Source organism: Ctenopharyngodon idella, chromosome 19 (assembly GCF_019924925.1).
Source record: "Ctenopharyngodon idella isolate HZGC_01 chromosome 19, HZGC01, whole genome shotgun sequence".
In the NCBI taxonomy this organism is placed as follows: Eukaryota; Metazoa; Chordata; class Actinopteri; order Cypriniformes; family Xenocyprididae; genus Ctenopharyngodon; species Ctenopharyngodon idella.
The window spans coordinates 1,425,773-1,439,866 of NC_067238.1; the positions used below are offsets into that span (position 1 = coordinate 1,425,773).

General features: G+C 37.2%; 1 protein-coding gene across 1 annotated transcript; it reads right to left on the reverse strand.

The window, feature by feature from the left end:
• Nucleotides 1-577: 577 nt before the first annotated feature.
• On the reverse strand, nt 578-13,392 carry ywhaz (tyrosine 3-monooxygenase/tryptophan 5-monooxygenase activation protein, zeta polypeptide). Its single transcript, XM_051871858.1, has 6 exons — nt 13,233-13,392; nt 10,578-10,880; nt 7,917-8,040; nt 2,811-2,974; nt 2,600-2,695; nt 578-1,581 (listed from the first exon to the last, which is right to left on the reverse strand). The coding sequence occupies exons 2-6, from the start codon at nt 10,866-10,868 to the stop codon at nt 1,522-1,524; spliced, it is 735 nt and encodes a 244-aa protein (XP_051727818.1). The 5' UTR covers nt 10,869-10,880; nt 13,233-13,392; the 3' UTR covers nt 578-1,521.
• Nucleotides 13,393-14,094: the final 702 nt, after the last annotated feature.

The following is a 14,094-nucleotide window of genomic DNA, read 5'->3' on the forward strand; positions in this document are numbered from 1 at the left end:
ACCCTCATGTTGTTCCAAACTTACTTTCTTATGTGGAGTTAATCAACAAAGTCCAGGTGGCTGTTTTCAATACTATGAAAATGAATTGGGACAAGTTGGAAACTTGTGCACTTGTGTATTCCAAGTCTTCTGAAGTCAACTTTTTTTTGGGACATGCTCTGCAAAAGCTCTCTATTCTTGTTTTTATTATTGTACATTCAAAAACGGCATGTCAAAATGCGCTGATTAGTTTGACATCAGTGATGGCCACAAAGTCAATTTTGTTCGAAATCACAGACATCACGCTTAGCTGTTTTGGAGTTGGACACCCCCAGTTCCTATTCAGACAGCAGATTCTGCCTAACATCTCCTTTTGCGTTCCAAGAAAGGTGTGGAACAACATGAGGTCGAGTGAATGAAGTAGATTTTAAATTTTGGGTATCATTGTCATGATTGTGTCAGAAACAAACCCCATTTCCCAAGCAAGCACTAAACTAAATGAATATCTGAAGTCCAGAAATAGAATCTTTCTGGAACAACAAAGTTTCAAAAACACCACAGACTGAATGCAAGGCAAAAAGAACAAGAGATCATGTGGTTTGTGTTTTATCTGTTTTAATTCCACTAACATGAAATCCAGATCCCTCCGCCCACCCTCCATAACAAATAACAATAATGCTGAGTGTTCTGTATGAAAATTCAAAGACAGTTTCTAGGCAGCCCAATCAGCCAACTCCAGTCACCCTGATTAACTAAAGCCACATGCATTTTAGGCAAGTATCAAAAGAGTAAACAAAACAAACTAAAAACAGATTTAGTAAGTAGTAGTACAAATAAAACAAAACCAAAAATCCTAATAGAAAACAGTATTAATCAGATAAGCACATGAAAAGCATTACTTACTGTTCCGGTAACAAGACTTTTATATCAAAGTTACAGTATAAGCCATGTGTCAAGTCTTTTTGATCTTAGGTCTGGTTGACAAAGAGAGATTGTATGCGTTATCCACTAATGAGAAATCAAACACTTGACAACTGAAGTAGAATGTCTTGCACAAGCCCAATCTGACACAAGTATTCGTTCATACTGACTTTTGGTTTATTTCCCATGATTCTTTAGGAAAATGAAGAATTCAGTCTAAGCCACAAGAAACCCATCACTAAATGCTCCCCTAGCAAACTCAGAAAAGGTTTCATACTCGCTCTCTTTCTCTCTCACATATGCACCTACAACAAAGTTGATGTTGGCTTCATGTTGACTCACATCAGTGATGCAGAAGCATCCCAGTGAGCATATGGGAGCCAACAAACTATATTGCGTTCTCAAATCCACAATTAACACATTTTAAAGACAAACAACTGCTGTTTGCCCCCCCCCCCCTCCCCCAAACAAACAAACGTACACAAACACAGTCTTTCCTTCACACGCTCAAATCCAAACACACACATAAATGACGGGCTGGTGAGTATGAAGCTGGAACTGTAAAAGCGTCAGCGTTGTCTCTCGCTGTGCTGACTGAAAAGGTTCTTTGTAGAGTTGGCTTTAGTTTTCCCGGCCCTCCTCTGTGTCCTCACCGTCGGCCTGATTGTCAGAGGTCCACAGCTGAAAATCACAGAGGAGACATTAAAATGTGCACATTCATCCATTGAAATGTGTGTGCGCATGGAAAGATAGAGCCAAGTTAACGTCACGTTGTTCTCTGAGAATTATTTCAAGATCTATACGTGGTTAACTTGTGTTTGAGCTTTACAGTCAGGATCATCTCTAAGTAATATGGCATTTTACATATTTTGATTATGCTCCATTAAGCGAAATTAAAAAAAAAAAGCTATGTATGTATATGATTTAAGGCTGTGTTGTACCACGTTGTGTTTTTTTTTTCTTTTTTTCTTTCTTTCTTTTTTTTAATATCTAACATCATAAGCTCTGTATTTTTAAGCTTAAGATCATGAAATGCATTTTCAGATCTTTATATTTCTAGATCTTAGTTCAGATATTTGTCAAAATTATATTTTTCTTCCTAATTTTCACCGTCAAAACACTTAGTTTCAAGGGCCGTTACCTCTTTCAGAAAGTAAGAACTACTGTAATTGGCGAACTTCACACCAATTTCAGGTATTTTGGGAGAGTGGGGAAAAAAAAAAATAGTATTTTAAACTGGGGAGCTTTGAGATAGATTAACCTTATACATGTAAATATCAAGGACATTTTGATTTTCTATTTCATTAGCCCTTTAAAAGTAGTTCAACTGTAAAAAACATATCTCTGAACATGTCTGCTTTCCATTCCATTGAACACTACCTAGCTGAGTATATATCAATGCCTCACATATCAATGCCTCTAGCATGCATTTGAGGATTTTCACACTTGAATACCTGCATAGACTGTACAGGTAAAACTAATAAACTTGCTGTATTCTACTAATTGAGACCTTTCCAACGAATGTCTAATCTGTATGAAGTTTTTACTGATTCCTATTATGATTACAGTGATAATGAGTAGTTTTTATTTAGGTAAGGGTTAAACGCTAGCAAAACCAGTTATCTGTATAATTATCAGCCAAGAAATTCTCAGTTCTTCACGTTAGGTACTAAGTTAATATCACAAAACAAGAACTCACTGTCAGATTGTCTCTAAGTAGCTGCATGATGAGTGTGCTGTCTTTATACGAGTCTTCAGTTAACTGGTCCAGCTCAGCAATGGCATCATCAAAAGCCTACATAAAAACAGATACATGGATAAATAAATAATTCTAAGCATTACATTCAATCAACACAAAAGCTCAAGGGACATTATTCTGTGTATGAAGTTTCATGAGCATCCATTCTAACCTTCTTGGCCAGTTCACAGGCCTGCTCTGGAGAGTTCAGGATCTCATAATAAAAGACTGAAAAATTGAGAGCCAGGCCCAGGCGGATGGGATGAGTGGGCTGCATGTTGTCTTTGCTGATGTCAAAAGCGGCCTGGTATCCTTCCTGAGACTTCTGGATGATGTCTGTTTACAAAAGGACAAACAATTCATTATGCGAGAATAATTTCATACTTTCCTACCAAACAGAACAAATTAAGGCCAACAATATACACTACCACTCAAAAGTTTGGAGTTAGTAGTTTGTTTTTTTTTTAAAGAAATTAATATTTTTATTCAGCAAGGTAAAAGATGGTAAAGACATTTATAATGTTACAATAGATTTCTATTACAAATAAATGCTGTTCTTTTAAACTATTTATCAAACAATCCTAAAAAAAAAAATCAGTTTCAACAAAAATATTGAGCAGCACAACAAATTTCAACATTGATGATAATAAGAAATGTTTCTTGAGCAGCAAATCACATATTATGATCATGTGACACTAAAGACTGGAGTAATGATGCTGAAAATTCACCTTTGCCAGGAATGAATTACATTTTAAAATATATTAAAATAGAAAACTAATTTTTCACAATATCAAATAAATACATCCTTGGTGATAGGGCTGCACGATTAATCAGACGATTAGAAAATAAACACTGAAATCGCACTTAAACGATTTGGATTTGTACGATTACGAAGTCGCAAAGCTGCGATTATTTTTTATGTGCGGCTTGTCAATGAACTATGGCTCCAAATGCTAATCCATCTGAAAGTACTGCGAGTTTGAATCGCTTATAAGGTGCATTTGAAAAAGCAACACGCATCAAACATCTTCAAACATCTTTGAGACATCTTTCTCAGACATGAGAAGCGTTTATTAACATCAATTTACTACTGATCACAGAGCCGTACAGCTCTGACAAGCTGTGCATAAAATAATCGCAGCCTTTGCCAAATCGCATGCGATAAAATTGCGATAAATCGTGCAGCCCTACTTGGTGATCATAAGAGACTTTTTTCAAAAACTATAATCTTACCCACCCCAAACCTTTAAACAGTAGTACATGTGAATTTACAATTTATTCTCAAGGATTTGCTAAAGCTGATCTTAATGTGCTTTTTTTTTGGCCAGTTACGTGTCCTAAAGACAGCCTTTGTGTGAGACACAAGTTTCAAAACACACGTTTCAACATTTCCAAAAAAAGTCCACAGAGTTGGGACTCTGATTCACTTTCATGCTTTCATGAATCAGTTCTTCTGAACTGTCCATTTCAAGGGACAAAATCACAGTTTAAAAAGTTTAAATAAAATATATGTGGGTAAATGTTTTGTTTTGTAATAATGGTTAAATAATTCTTGTGATTACTTTTTGGAAAAAAAAGCAGTGGAAAAAGTGCTTTCATTTGTCAACTCGATTTTTACTTTTTTAGATCCAATATTAACATTTTAAATCTATGACTAATGATGGTTACTTTAAAGGGGAAAAACTAAAAATACAATTTAAATGGCTGAAAATGAGATATAATTTTCTTCTCTTCTGAACACTTAAGAGTTGTCAGTAATAGTCAATACTGTGGTGCATTAAAAGCTTGCGGTTGGCTGTATTGATCTGTGCTCAGAGAGAAATACATAAATATTTGAAGACAGGCAGCTCTGTAAAAAGCGTTTCACGCACTGTGCCTGATGAGCAGTAGTAATTGTTAATTTGAAGAGCTTTAGGAGACAGTGGCCAAGTGGTGCATATATTAAACCCACCCGCAGGAGGTTCTGCCTACTGCCGACACTCAGCTGGACAACACACATAAGCCAGATGCTGTTGCCATGGCGATGATCACACAGCCCATCATACTGACAGCAGTAGGTCAGCAGCTGCTTAAGCTCAAACAGACCATCGATATTCTTTCCTCTCTCATAAGAATCTATAAAAAACCTGCAGCTTAACTACAATACTATATAAACACAGACTGATCTAGGATCTGCTGCACAGTCCGGTCCTGTCGTTTCCACAGATGGCAGCTTCAGTCAGATCATTCACTCCTGTGCTGCCATAGAAACACACCAGGCTCTTAAAAATTCATCAAACCCTGCAGAGAGAAGCAGCAGCCCTAATAACCTCGTGCATCTATCGGAAAGAGTGAATTATTACTTCCACAGACATACTCAGCCAAAGACCTCATGTGAAGGGAAATCACTCATTAGCCTCATTAATGAAATGAACGAAGGTGGAGCAGGATTGTGCTGCAGTGATTCCTGCAACAATACTCAGGAAAGGCAGTGAAGCCCTTCTGAATCTGCAGCTGAGATGTCAGCTTGTGACGAGAGAAAGACTGACGGTGAAAAATAAAAATAAATATTTGCGCTGTCCTTGCTGGACGCACATAAAAATCAACAACTTGCTGCCAAATTCACAACCAAATCACTCGATTAGGCTGATTTTTTGTAATAAAGTAGCTACAGTGAGGATATCACATGCGGGCTCAAGGCACAGGAGGCATAAAACGTCACACTGGACGTTCTCAAATTAATCTGCAAGCAGCTTGTGTCTCAAGAGCTTTATGAACTAGGACACAAGACCTTCAGATCTAAACCTCCATCCTTCATTTCCAAATATATAATTAATGAAAACTCTAAGTCTGTGGCTACTTCATGTAATTCAAACTCTATTATGAGGGTTAATTGATTGACCCCTTGAGTTCAAAAGTATCAAACATGGTGAGGTAGTGGTTAAGGAAACCTCACACTTTTTTCCAAACCTTAGTAATGTTGCGAGGCTAACAGCTCACTATTCTAATAAGTACACAATTGCACAGATATTTGGGGAAAAAAAAGCATTTTTAATAAGATATAATAAGGTTATTTTCAATCAATTCTTTGAATTATTTATCTTTTTTACTTCTTTGAAGTATTTATAATTGAGACATAGCTTAAAGGGGTCATATGATGCCATTTTAAAGGTGCATTATTTTGATTATTGGGTGTAACAGAGTAAGTTAACATGCTTTATTGTTCAAAAAACACATTTTTCACATACTGTACATTATTGCAGCTCCTAGATTCCCAGTCAGTCTGAAACGCACTGATTTCTACAAAGACACTCCTTCCAAAAAGCTCAGAGTGCTCTGATTGGCCACTGCATTGTGACTGGCCAAACACCTCAAGCATGTGTCAGAAATCTACCACCCCTTACCACAATTGTGAGCTTCAGCTTCCGAGGCTCCTAAAGCATTTGTAAACACACAGTAAATAATAATGTCGTCGGTTTTAGCGCATCAGATCGAACCAGAGTTGGATTCTGAAAATGAGGATGATCAAGCCAATCGTTTGGAACCAACTTTGCAATCAGGACTTGAGCAGAACATGTCACAGTGGTAAAGAATCTTTGTATATAGCCTGTGTTGTACTCTCCTAGGTTCAGAAAGCGCTGTGCACAAGCAAACTTTTGGGTTGTACTGCACAGGAACAGCTTTATAAATAAATGTTAACCTCTGATTAACCTCTGAAAACAAAAGCAAAGATACTAAAAGTGTTTTTGCTTTCGCATCCAAACACACAGTGACACTGAAACCTTGCCTTCTTTCTTTGTGAATGCCCTTGGGTGGGCATTATGCTAATATTTCACATCGTGACATGGACGTTTGAGGAAGTAATATCTGGACTTCAATCAAGGAGTTTTAGGCACGTCTGGATCAGTGTTCTCTGTTAGAATAAATTTCTTTGTAGGAGACTATGAGCTTTGTAACTTTGCAGATCGTATACATGGACAAGCAGATACATTATACACTAAAGGAAAAGGAAAAACATTAAAAAGCATCATATGACCCCTTTAAAGTAATGCATTCTTAGATTGTCTTATTCATGAGATGTTGCTATAGATGCTGGCTAAAACAAGGTATTGGGTATAAAGCAGCATCATTTTGCTGCATAGTGTTTGGAGCAGCCTTCGTGTTGGCGTGCCTATGATTTCTCTACGTAGGCAGCTAGAGAGTTTGGAGCAGAGCCAGTATACTAGCTCAAGGACAAACAAATGAGTAAAACAAGATATTAAAACCACTACAGGAGTTATATTGGCAGTTATGTAAGATTATTCATGTGGACACTACAGGTCTGTTCCAAAACCTAGTGGGCTGTCAACCTGGACAGCATTTTAAGGCATTATTGGCACACTCCTGATGAAAGGCTTTTGTAGAAATTAGCATTAACATAAGGGCTGGGTACCAAAATCCGTATCATGTCTCGTGTAATCGCTCAATCGGTGTTTCAACCACAGAAAGACATCAATAAAACAGCTTGTAAACAATGTCATGTAACGTTACACTTACCTCAAAAGCCATTCAGTGACCATAATCGTTAGTCAGCTAGAAAAGTGAACTCTAGAGAGGAGCATTTTGCTAAATATATGCACCATGTTACATATTCAGAAAATCTGCCATGTACTGTACTAGATATATATCCAAATGAATCGATACTGAATCGAATCAAATTAGAATAAAAAGTTTGTGAATCAAAATCGAATCGGGAAATTTGTACCAATACCCACCCAGCCCTAATTAACATTATGGCGTTTTCTAAGATATCTCATTTACCCAAAATCTAAGACATATGGATTCATAAACTGTAAAATAAAATGAGTTAACTGAAAGTTAATTCTAAACATATTTCATTCGGTACTGATTAGTATAAAGTATTTTATGCAACCTTGGTGTGTGCCATGTATTTTATGTTGCATTGTTTATGCTTAGTATATTATACCTGTAAGTATTGTAAGTGTGGCTTACATTCTGAACCATAAACCCTATCTGTTTTAAAAGATTTTGTGCAACATTCCCTAAATAATCAGCCATTAGGGTGTGGAAGCACAAGTAAAGACCTGTTCCACTGGTAGCTATCAAAACCAAAAAAAAATATGCATGTGTGTGATGGAGGTGTGGCTGCATAACTTTAACAAGTTAGAGACACCATGCTGAACATCAAAGACCATCTAATATTTGGATCTGGTTCTCAAATGAAAATAAATTATATTAAGGAAAGACAAATGTGCATCTTGTATAAATGTCATATAAATGTTGTTTAAGAGAAACTCACTGGCTTTCTCTTCTCCTGTGGCGACCTCTGCCAGGTAGCGGTAATAGTCTCCCTTCATCTTCAGGTAGAACACCTGGCTCTCTGCTGGAGAAGTGTTGCGGATCAGAAACTTGTCCAGGAGGTGCTGCGGATGACAGAAACATGAACCTGAACACACAGTCCAAGGCAGTAATGATTCTAATGGTCTACTTTTCCAGCGACCACTTTCTAGTAGCAAAGTCAAAAACGTAATAAACTTAATACAAGGAAAACAGGTCGTTTCAAAAGGGACTTCACAAGGCAAGTATTTGCCATCATTCACCATCAGAACATCCTCGTTAGATGAACACAGATGACGTAACTGGGACTGAACTGAAAACTGTGTATCCTAGGCACAAGATATGATGATAGTTTTCACAGACTAACCAATGACCCCATAACACATCAGGATATCAGAGAGATGCTACAAATTACAACACATATCAGTAGAATGACACAGTAAAATAGCAACAACGTAATATTGAGCTCGAAAAACAGCAGTCCTGATATGACGCTGAACACTTGTCAGTGAACAAATACCAGGGTTCCCACACTTTCTGCCCAATTAATTCCTATGATTTTTCTATAGAGATTCCCATTTTTTTGACAACTATCATTAATATAATTTCAAGTGCTAAAAAAGTGACTGGATTGTAGTATTTTTTTGCTTTATATGTTGTTCCATAAACATTTATGTACATATTTACTCACTTGTCCTCGTTTTTGCAGATGGTGGATCACCGTGAGACTTATAGCACCACTCAGCCCAACAGACATTTTCACACTTGGTGTGAATAGCTATTCATTTTGCAATAAACTTTGCATTTTCATTTTGTTCTTGATGTGAATCATCATTTAATTTAAAATTATTCTTTCTTCCAACTCAATTTTGGGAAGAACATTGGGACCACCAGCGAAGGCACAAGCACTTCATGACTTCAACATGGTATTTTCTCTCATCATCTAATTGGCCTTGGTTCATATGTAAAGATGTAACATGCAGCAGGTTCTTCCTTTGTAGAAGCCAATTTCAACCCATTACCCTCCTAATGTCACATTCTTGTGAATGCAGTCTAAATAACATCTGGAAAAGGGAAGGAATGTCAAATGCAAAGCATAACATTCCATGTGCCACCGCTTAAGGCGCCTCAGGCAACAATCCAACTAAAACAGTCCAACACCCAAAGAGGACATGGTCCTGTCTGATTCATTAAAGTCTTATCCAGTTGCACAGATTAAGTCTCACTTTTTAGTTTCCAGAGAAAAAAAAACTCATGTATCCATGACAACTCTAGAGAAAGAGCTGATTTGGTGATCATTCAAACAAAATGTATCATTGTTTTACTTATCTGGATACAGTTTTGGGCAAAACCAATGACCTCTAGCCACTGACTGACTGAAAACCTGGGAAAATATATTACAAGAAGACAGTGCTTAATGAATCAAGAATATCATTTGGTTCTAGTGTTGTCAAAAGTACTAGTACTTCGGTACTAAGTCAATACGTACATTTTAAGTAACTGTACCAGCCTTTCTGGAGTACTGGTATAGTACCAAGTATTGGGCCAATCCGGTACACACTGATAGGTTCCCCATTTAAACACGATCATGCGTATTTGTGCGAGCACTCTGTGAAGAGCGTCAAAGGTTTCTATTTACATGTTTTTGCATTGTTGAACATTGCAGCCAATCACAGACATGTCTGTTGAGCGCAATGGACAATCAGAGGCATAAGTTAGTCAGAATCCGCTCAATGTGCCAGAGTTTGTTCAGCGTGAGCTCTGCATGTCCGCAAATTGTTTCGTTATTACAGAGTATAAAGATGATGTAAATAAGAGATTCATTGTGCAGAATAGACAGAATTTTTTATTATAATGGGAGTTTTCTCAGTCAGTGAGCTTGCGCTGCAGCTGAACTGAAGTGATATCAGCTTTTTACTGATTATAAAGAGTGTTCTTTTCTCTTTTTCTGTATATAAACAATTCACAATTTAAATTAATGTTTTATTTTTCATGCCGCTAAGTACAAGTTTTGAGAGTGACAACCACATTAAAGTGCGGGATTAAATCTGAGATTGTGATGTTTAACAACGGACGGGACAAAAAAAAAAAAAATCAGATGTGTCAAAATAGATCTGTGCATTAAGTCTTGCAGTGTGTGTAACTTTTCATTTGATTTTTTTAATGCAATGTTTATTTAACTGAACAATATTTGAAGGCTACATGTTAAAGTTTTAATGGATTATTTACTTATAATTATTAACAACATTAAAAATGAACTAATGAGATTTTTTGATATTTATATGAGATTTTAATTTTCAAATAGTTAAATAAAAACTAAATTAACAAAATAGTTACAATAGTTTTTGTTATGGTAACGAAACTGGCACAGAGAACCATGAAATTTGACTGGTATTGGTACAGACTACTGAAATTTTGGTACCGTGACAACCCTATTCATTTTCAAGAGTTCACAAAATTAACACTAGTTCAGAATGAGAATCAGTTCTTTATTTCCAACCCTAGTTCTGACCAAAAATAAACACCTTGGTGACAGGACATTATTCACAATATCCCATTTAAAATGTCAAGCTCTGCAATGGTTATGACCCCTATCAGTGGTTCTTTCCCTTTCAAAGCTCACCAGAACATCTTTGCAGATGGACTTCAGCTCTGCCTCAATCTTCTCACGGTACTCTTTAGCCATCTGCTGTTTGTCACTGCCCTCAGTCTTCTGCTCGATGCTGGACACCACCCTCCAGGCAGACCGGCGAGCACCCACAACATTCTTGTAGGCCACAGAGAGTAGGTTTCTCTCCTCGTCGGTCAGTTCCTCTCCAAGCTCCGTCACTTCCTTCATGGAGTCGGCCATGTCATCGTAGCGTTCGGCCTGCTCCGCCAGTTTGGCTCTCTGCACATGTTGGCTCTTGTCCATGGCTGCTTGGTTCTATAGGAAAAACAAAGTATTTCACAAAGTTAGAAAGATCAATTAATATGTAGATTTATAATTAGTGATATCACTGATCTGAATAGACTTAAATAGTAAAATGGCTCCACATTTTCAAATTCCATTGCCAGGAGCCATAACGTTTTACTGTTTATCTGCATAAAGGTAAACTCTACTCACTCTACTTGTTGCATCATCAACATCATTCATGGCGCCTTGCATCAACTCATATTGAAAATAAAAATTCAATTGATGCAGGGCAATACAGCTAAAATAATTTCTTAATATTTTGACAATACTAAATATATATTTTTAAATATTTATGTATTTGCTCCAATATGGCTTAATAGAGTATTTTTTTCAATCATAGGAATCATAATTTCAACCACAGAGTCATTGCTGCCACATACATTTAAAATGTTTAATGTAAGAATTAAAACATTACTACTATACATTAAAGGTCTGTTCACACTAAGAACGATAACCACAACGATAACCATGCCGATAATAACTAGGGATGCGCAATTTATCACACGATACGAAAAATAACATTTAACTTAAACACGATTATTGCTTAAACGCAATTCTTTTAATACCTGTTGTGTGCCTACATCAATTTGATATATGCGTGATACAAGTTAATACATAGCAAATAAGATGTTTGCAAAAAAAATTATGTTTTACAAAACATTGGCTGAAATGGCTCCAAAATATATATCGAAACAGAAAACATGCATTACCCATTGACAAGTCTGTTACTAGCACTAACACAGAGAAGAGTTCATTTCTATGAGAGTCACTTTTATGAATTGAGTGAATCCAAGCGGACATGATTATCAGCAATAATGTAAGACTGAAAACTGCCTGAGAAATTAGAGGGCCTTAAAGTCAGCGTGAAACAGAAGTTGTGAGTCTTTTCTTCCCTATTGTGACATGTCCGAGTCAGGGTTGCCAGGATTTCACAACAAAACTCGCCTAAATGCTACTCAAAACTAGCTCAAAACTAGCCCAATCACATTCCAGGGGGTAAAATCCACTTTTTGGTGGGGTTCCCCTGGTAAAATTCACATTCCAGGGGCTAAATATCATGTTATTTGGGATCGTTTCAACCCACAGACATAATTTTGTCCATCTGGAATTGATTGGATTGTTGTGGTTTGCTATTGCTGTGATGTCATGTGAGTGACAGGTTGTCCCGCCCTCAGGCCGGTGAACACGTCATCAGAGAAGAGAAAACATGTTATTTCAAGCGGGAGAGGAAGTTACATGATTTTTTCTTTAAATATTCATAATAATGACGTTCACGGATAAATCATTTGGGCTATAGAAAATACTGCAACATTCCAGCCAAAACAAAACCCCATTCATTTTGCATGTGATATGTAAGAAAAGGAGTGAAAAATGCCCAAAAATGCGGACATGACTTCGCCGACCACGCCCAGTCCATACACCAGCCCAACAGCAAGCAGCGCACAATGTTTAAACAAAACACCTCTATCAATAGGACTGATCTAAAGTCTGATGTCTGTCTGATCACGGTCCATCCGGGGATTTATGCGTGCGAACTGCTCCCGCCCAGCGCGCGAGCGTGTCCAACCGAGTGCGTTCCGCTCTTTACCTGACATTACCTTTCTAGCGTCCGCTTTGTCTCAATACGAAACCAATGCTAAACTGAAGATTTGTTTGCACCATTTTATCTTCCAATTGCCTTTTAGACAATGAGAATATATTAAATTGTGCAGACAAAGACCAAAACACCTTTCATTTCCATAAGCAAATTCATAATGACACACTGTCGTTACCTTCAACTGACAGGAACTCCACAGTAGTAAAGCTGTGAGGTAAACGCCCTACTTTTTGCCCAATGTGCCCGACAAGATCTGGCTTGCCAGATATCCTCTAGGACAACGCTTGAATGCTTTAAATCACAATTTTACACTTATATTCTATAGTCGATAACATATGAATGAAACAGATGAAGTGATATTTCTGTGCGGAGGAGGAAGACTCATCCTTCCGTTGTCTAGAAATCTAAAACTGCTTGAAGCACTAAGAGGAGCTAATATGCGGAAAATAGCGGTTTTTAATGACATAACAGCCCCAGCTGCGTTAAAATAAATAATACACAGCAAACTTTTAATTCTGGTATTATCCGTACTAAACCACGAGTTGTTTCTCAAGCAAAAGCTTTGAAGCATCCTTGTGGCAAGTAGCTATTACAAACCAATTGCTTCACTTCGAATGATATAAATTGCTCAGTTAAAATGAGCAGACTCAGAGAAAAGAAATACAGTTATTATTTATACAACGATACGCTGAAGAGTTGAATGAAACGAAAGTAAGCCAACCAACCTGTGAATGAGGGTCTATCTCCGGCTATACAGTTCAGCTGCCACTCACTGACTGACTGTGGCGCGCAGCACAGCGTTCCCGTGCAATCCACGGGGTTTCCGTCCCACTCACAAGCTGCTGGAGCAGGGACTGGGCAGGGGCCATGACGTCAACCGCTACCAAGGCAACCGGATATTTGATTGGCGTGCGCTGCTATGGCTGCAAGGATAACCTGGAGCGCGTTTGATTCTGAGAGGAATCTAAGGGGGAAAATGATTTTAACCCTGTAAAGCCTGGCATATGAAATAATAGTCAGAAAAATCTACTTTTTGAAATGGAATAGTTAATTAAAAAAAAAAAAAAGACAGGTTTGCATATGTCATGTTATATCATATTTGAAACGTCAAGCTTTTGTATATCTAAAGTTTTTGGCTTTTACGGCCCATATATAATAAAAATATGGAGCTCATACTGTATAAATGTTTTATAACTTACATAAATTGCATATAGTTATCAGCTGCTACTCTATATGTCCCAATAATGTTAGTATTCTTTGTCTCCATGATTCTTTTTAATTGTAGTTAAAGTTTTATTAATGTTCTTGTGGTTTTTGTCTTTTTTATTATTTTTGATGTCTATATAGTTTTTATGTAAGTTGTAGTTGCTTAATTGTCTTGCGTATACACCCTCTGTTTAGCTGTAATTAGGTTTGTCATAATGTAGCACAATAGTTGACCCAGAAGACAATCATTTTTGTGATAGACACTATATAGTATAAAAACCATTAAGCACAGAGACTGACAGAGGAAGGAAGACAATATTGTCTGATCAGATACATGGTCTGAACACACTGTCAGAGCAGCTCGGCCTCTAAACTGGAGCA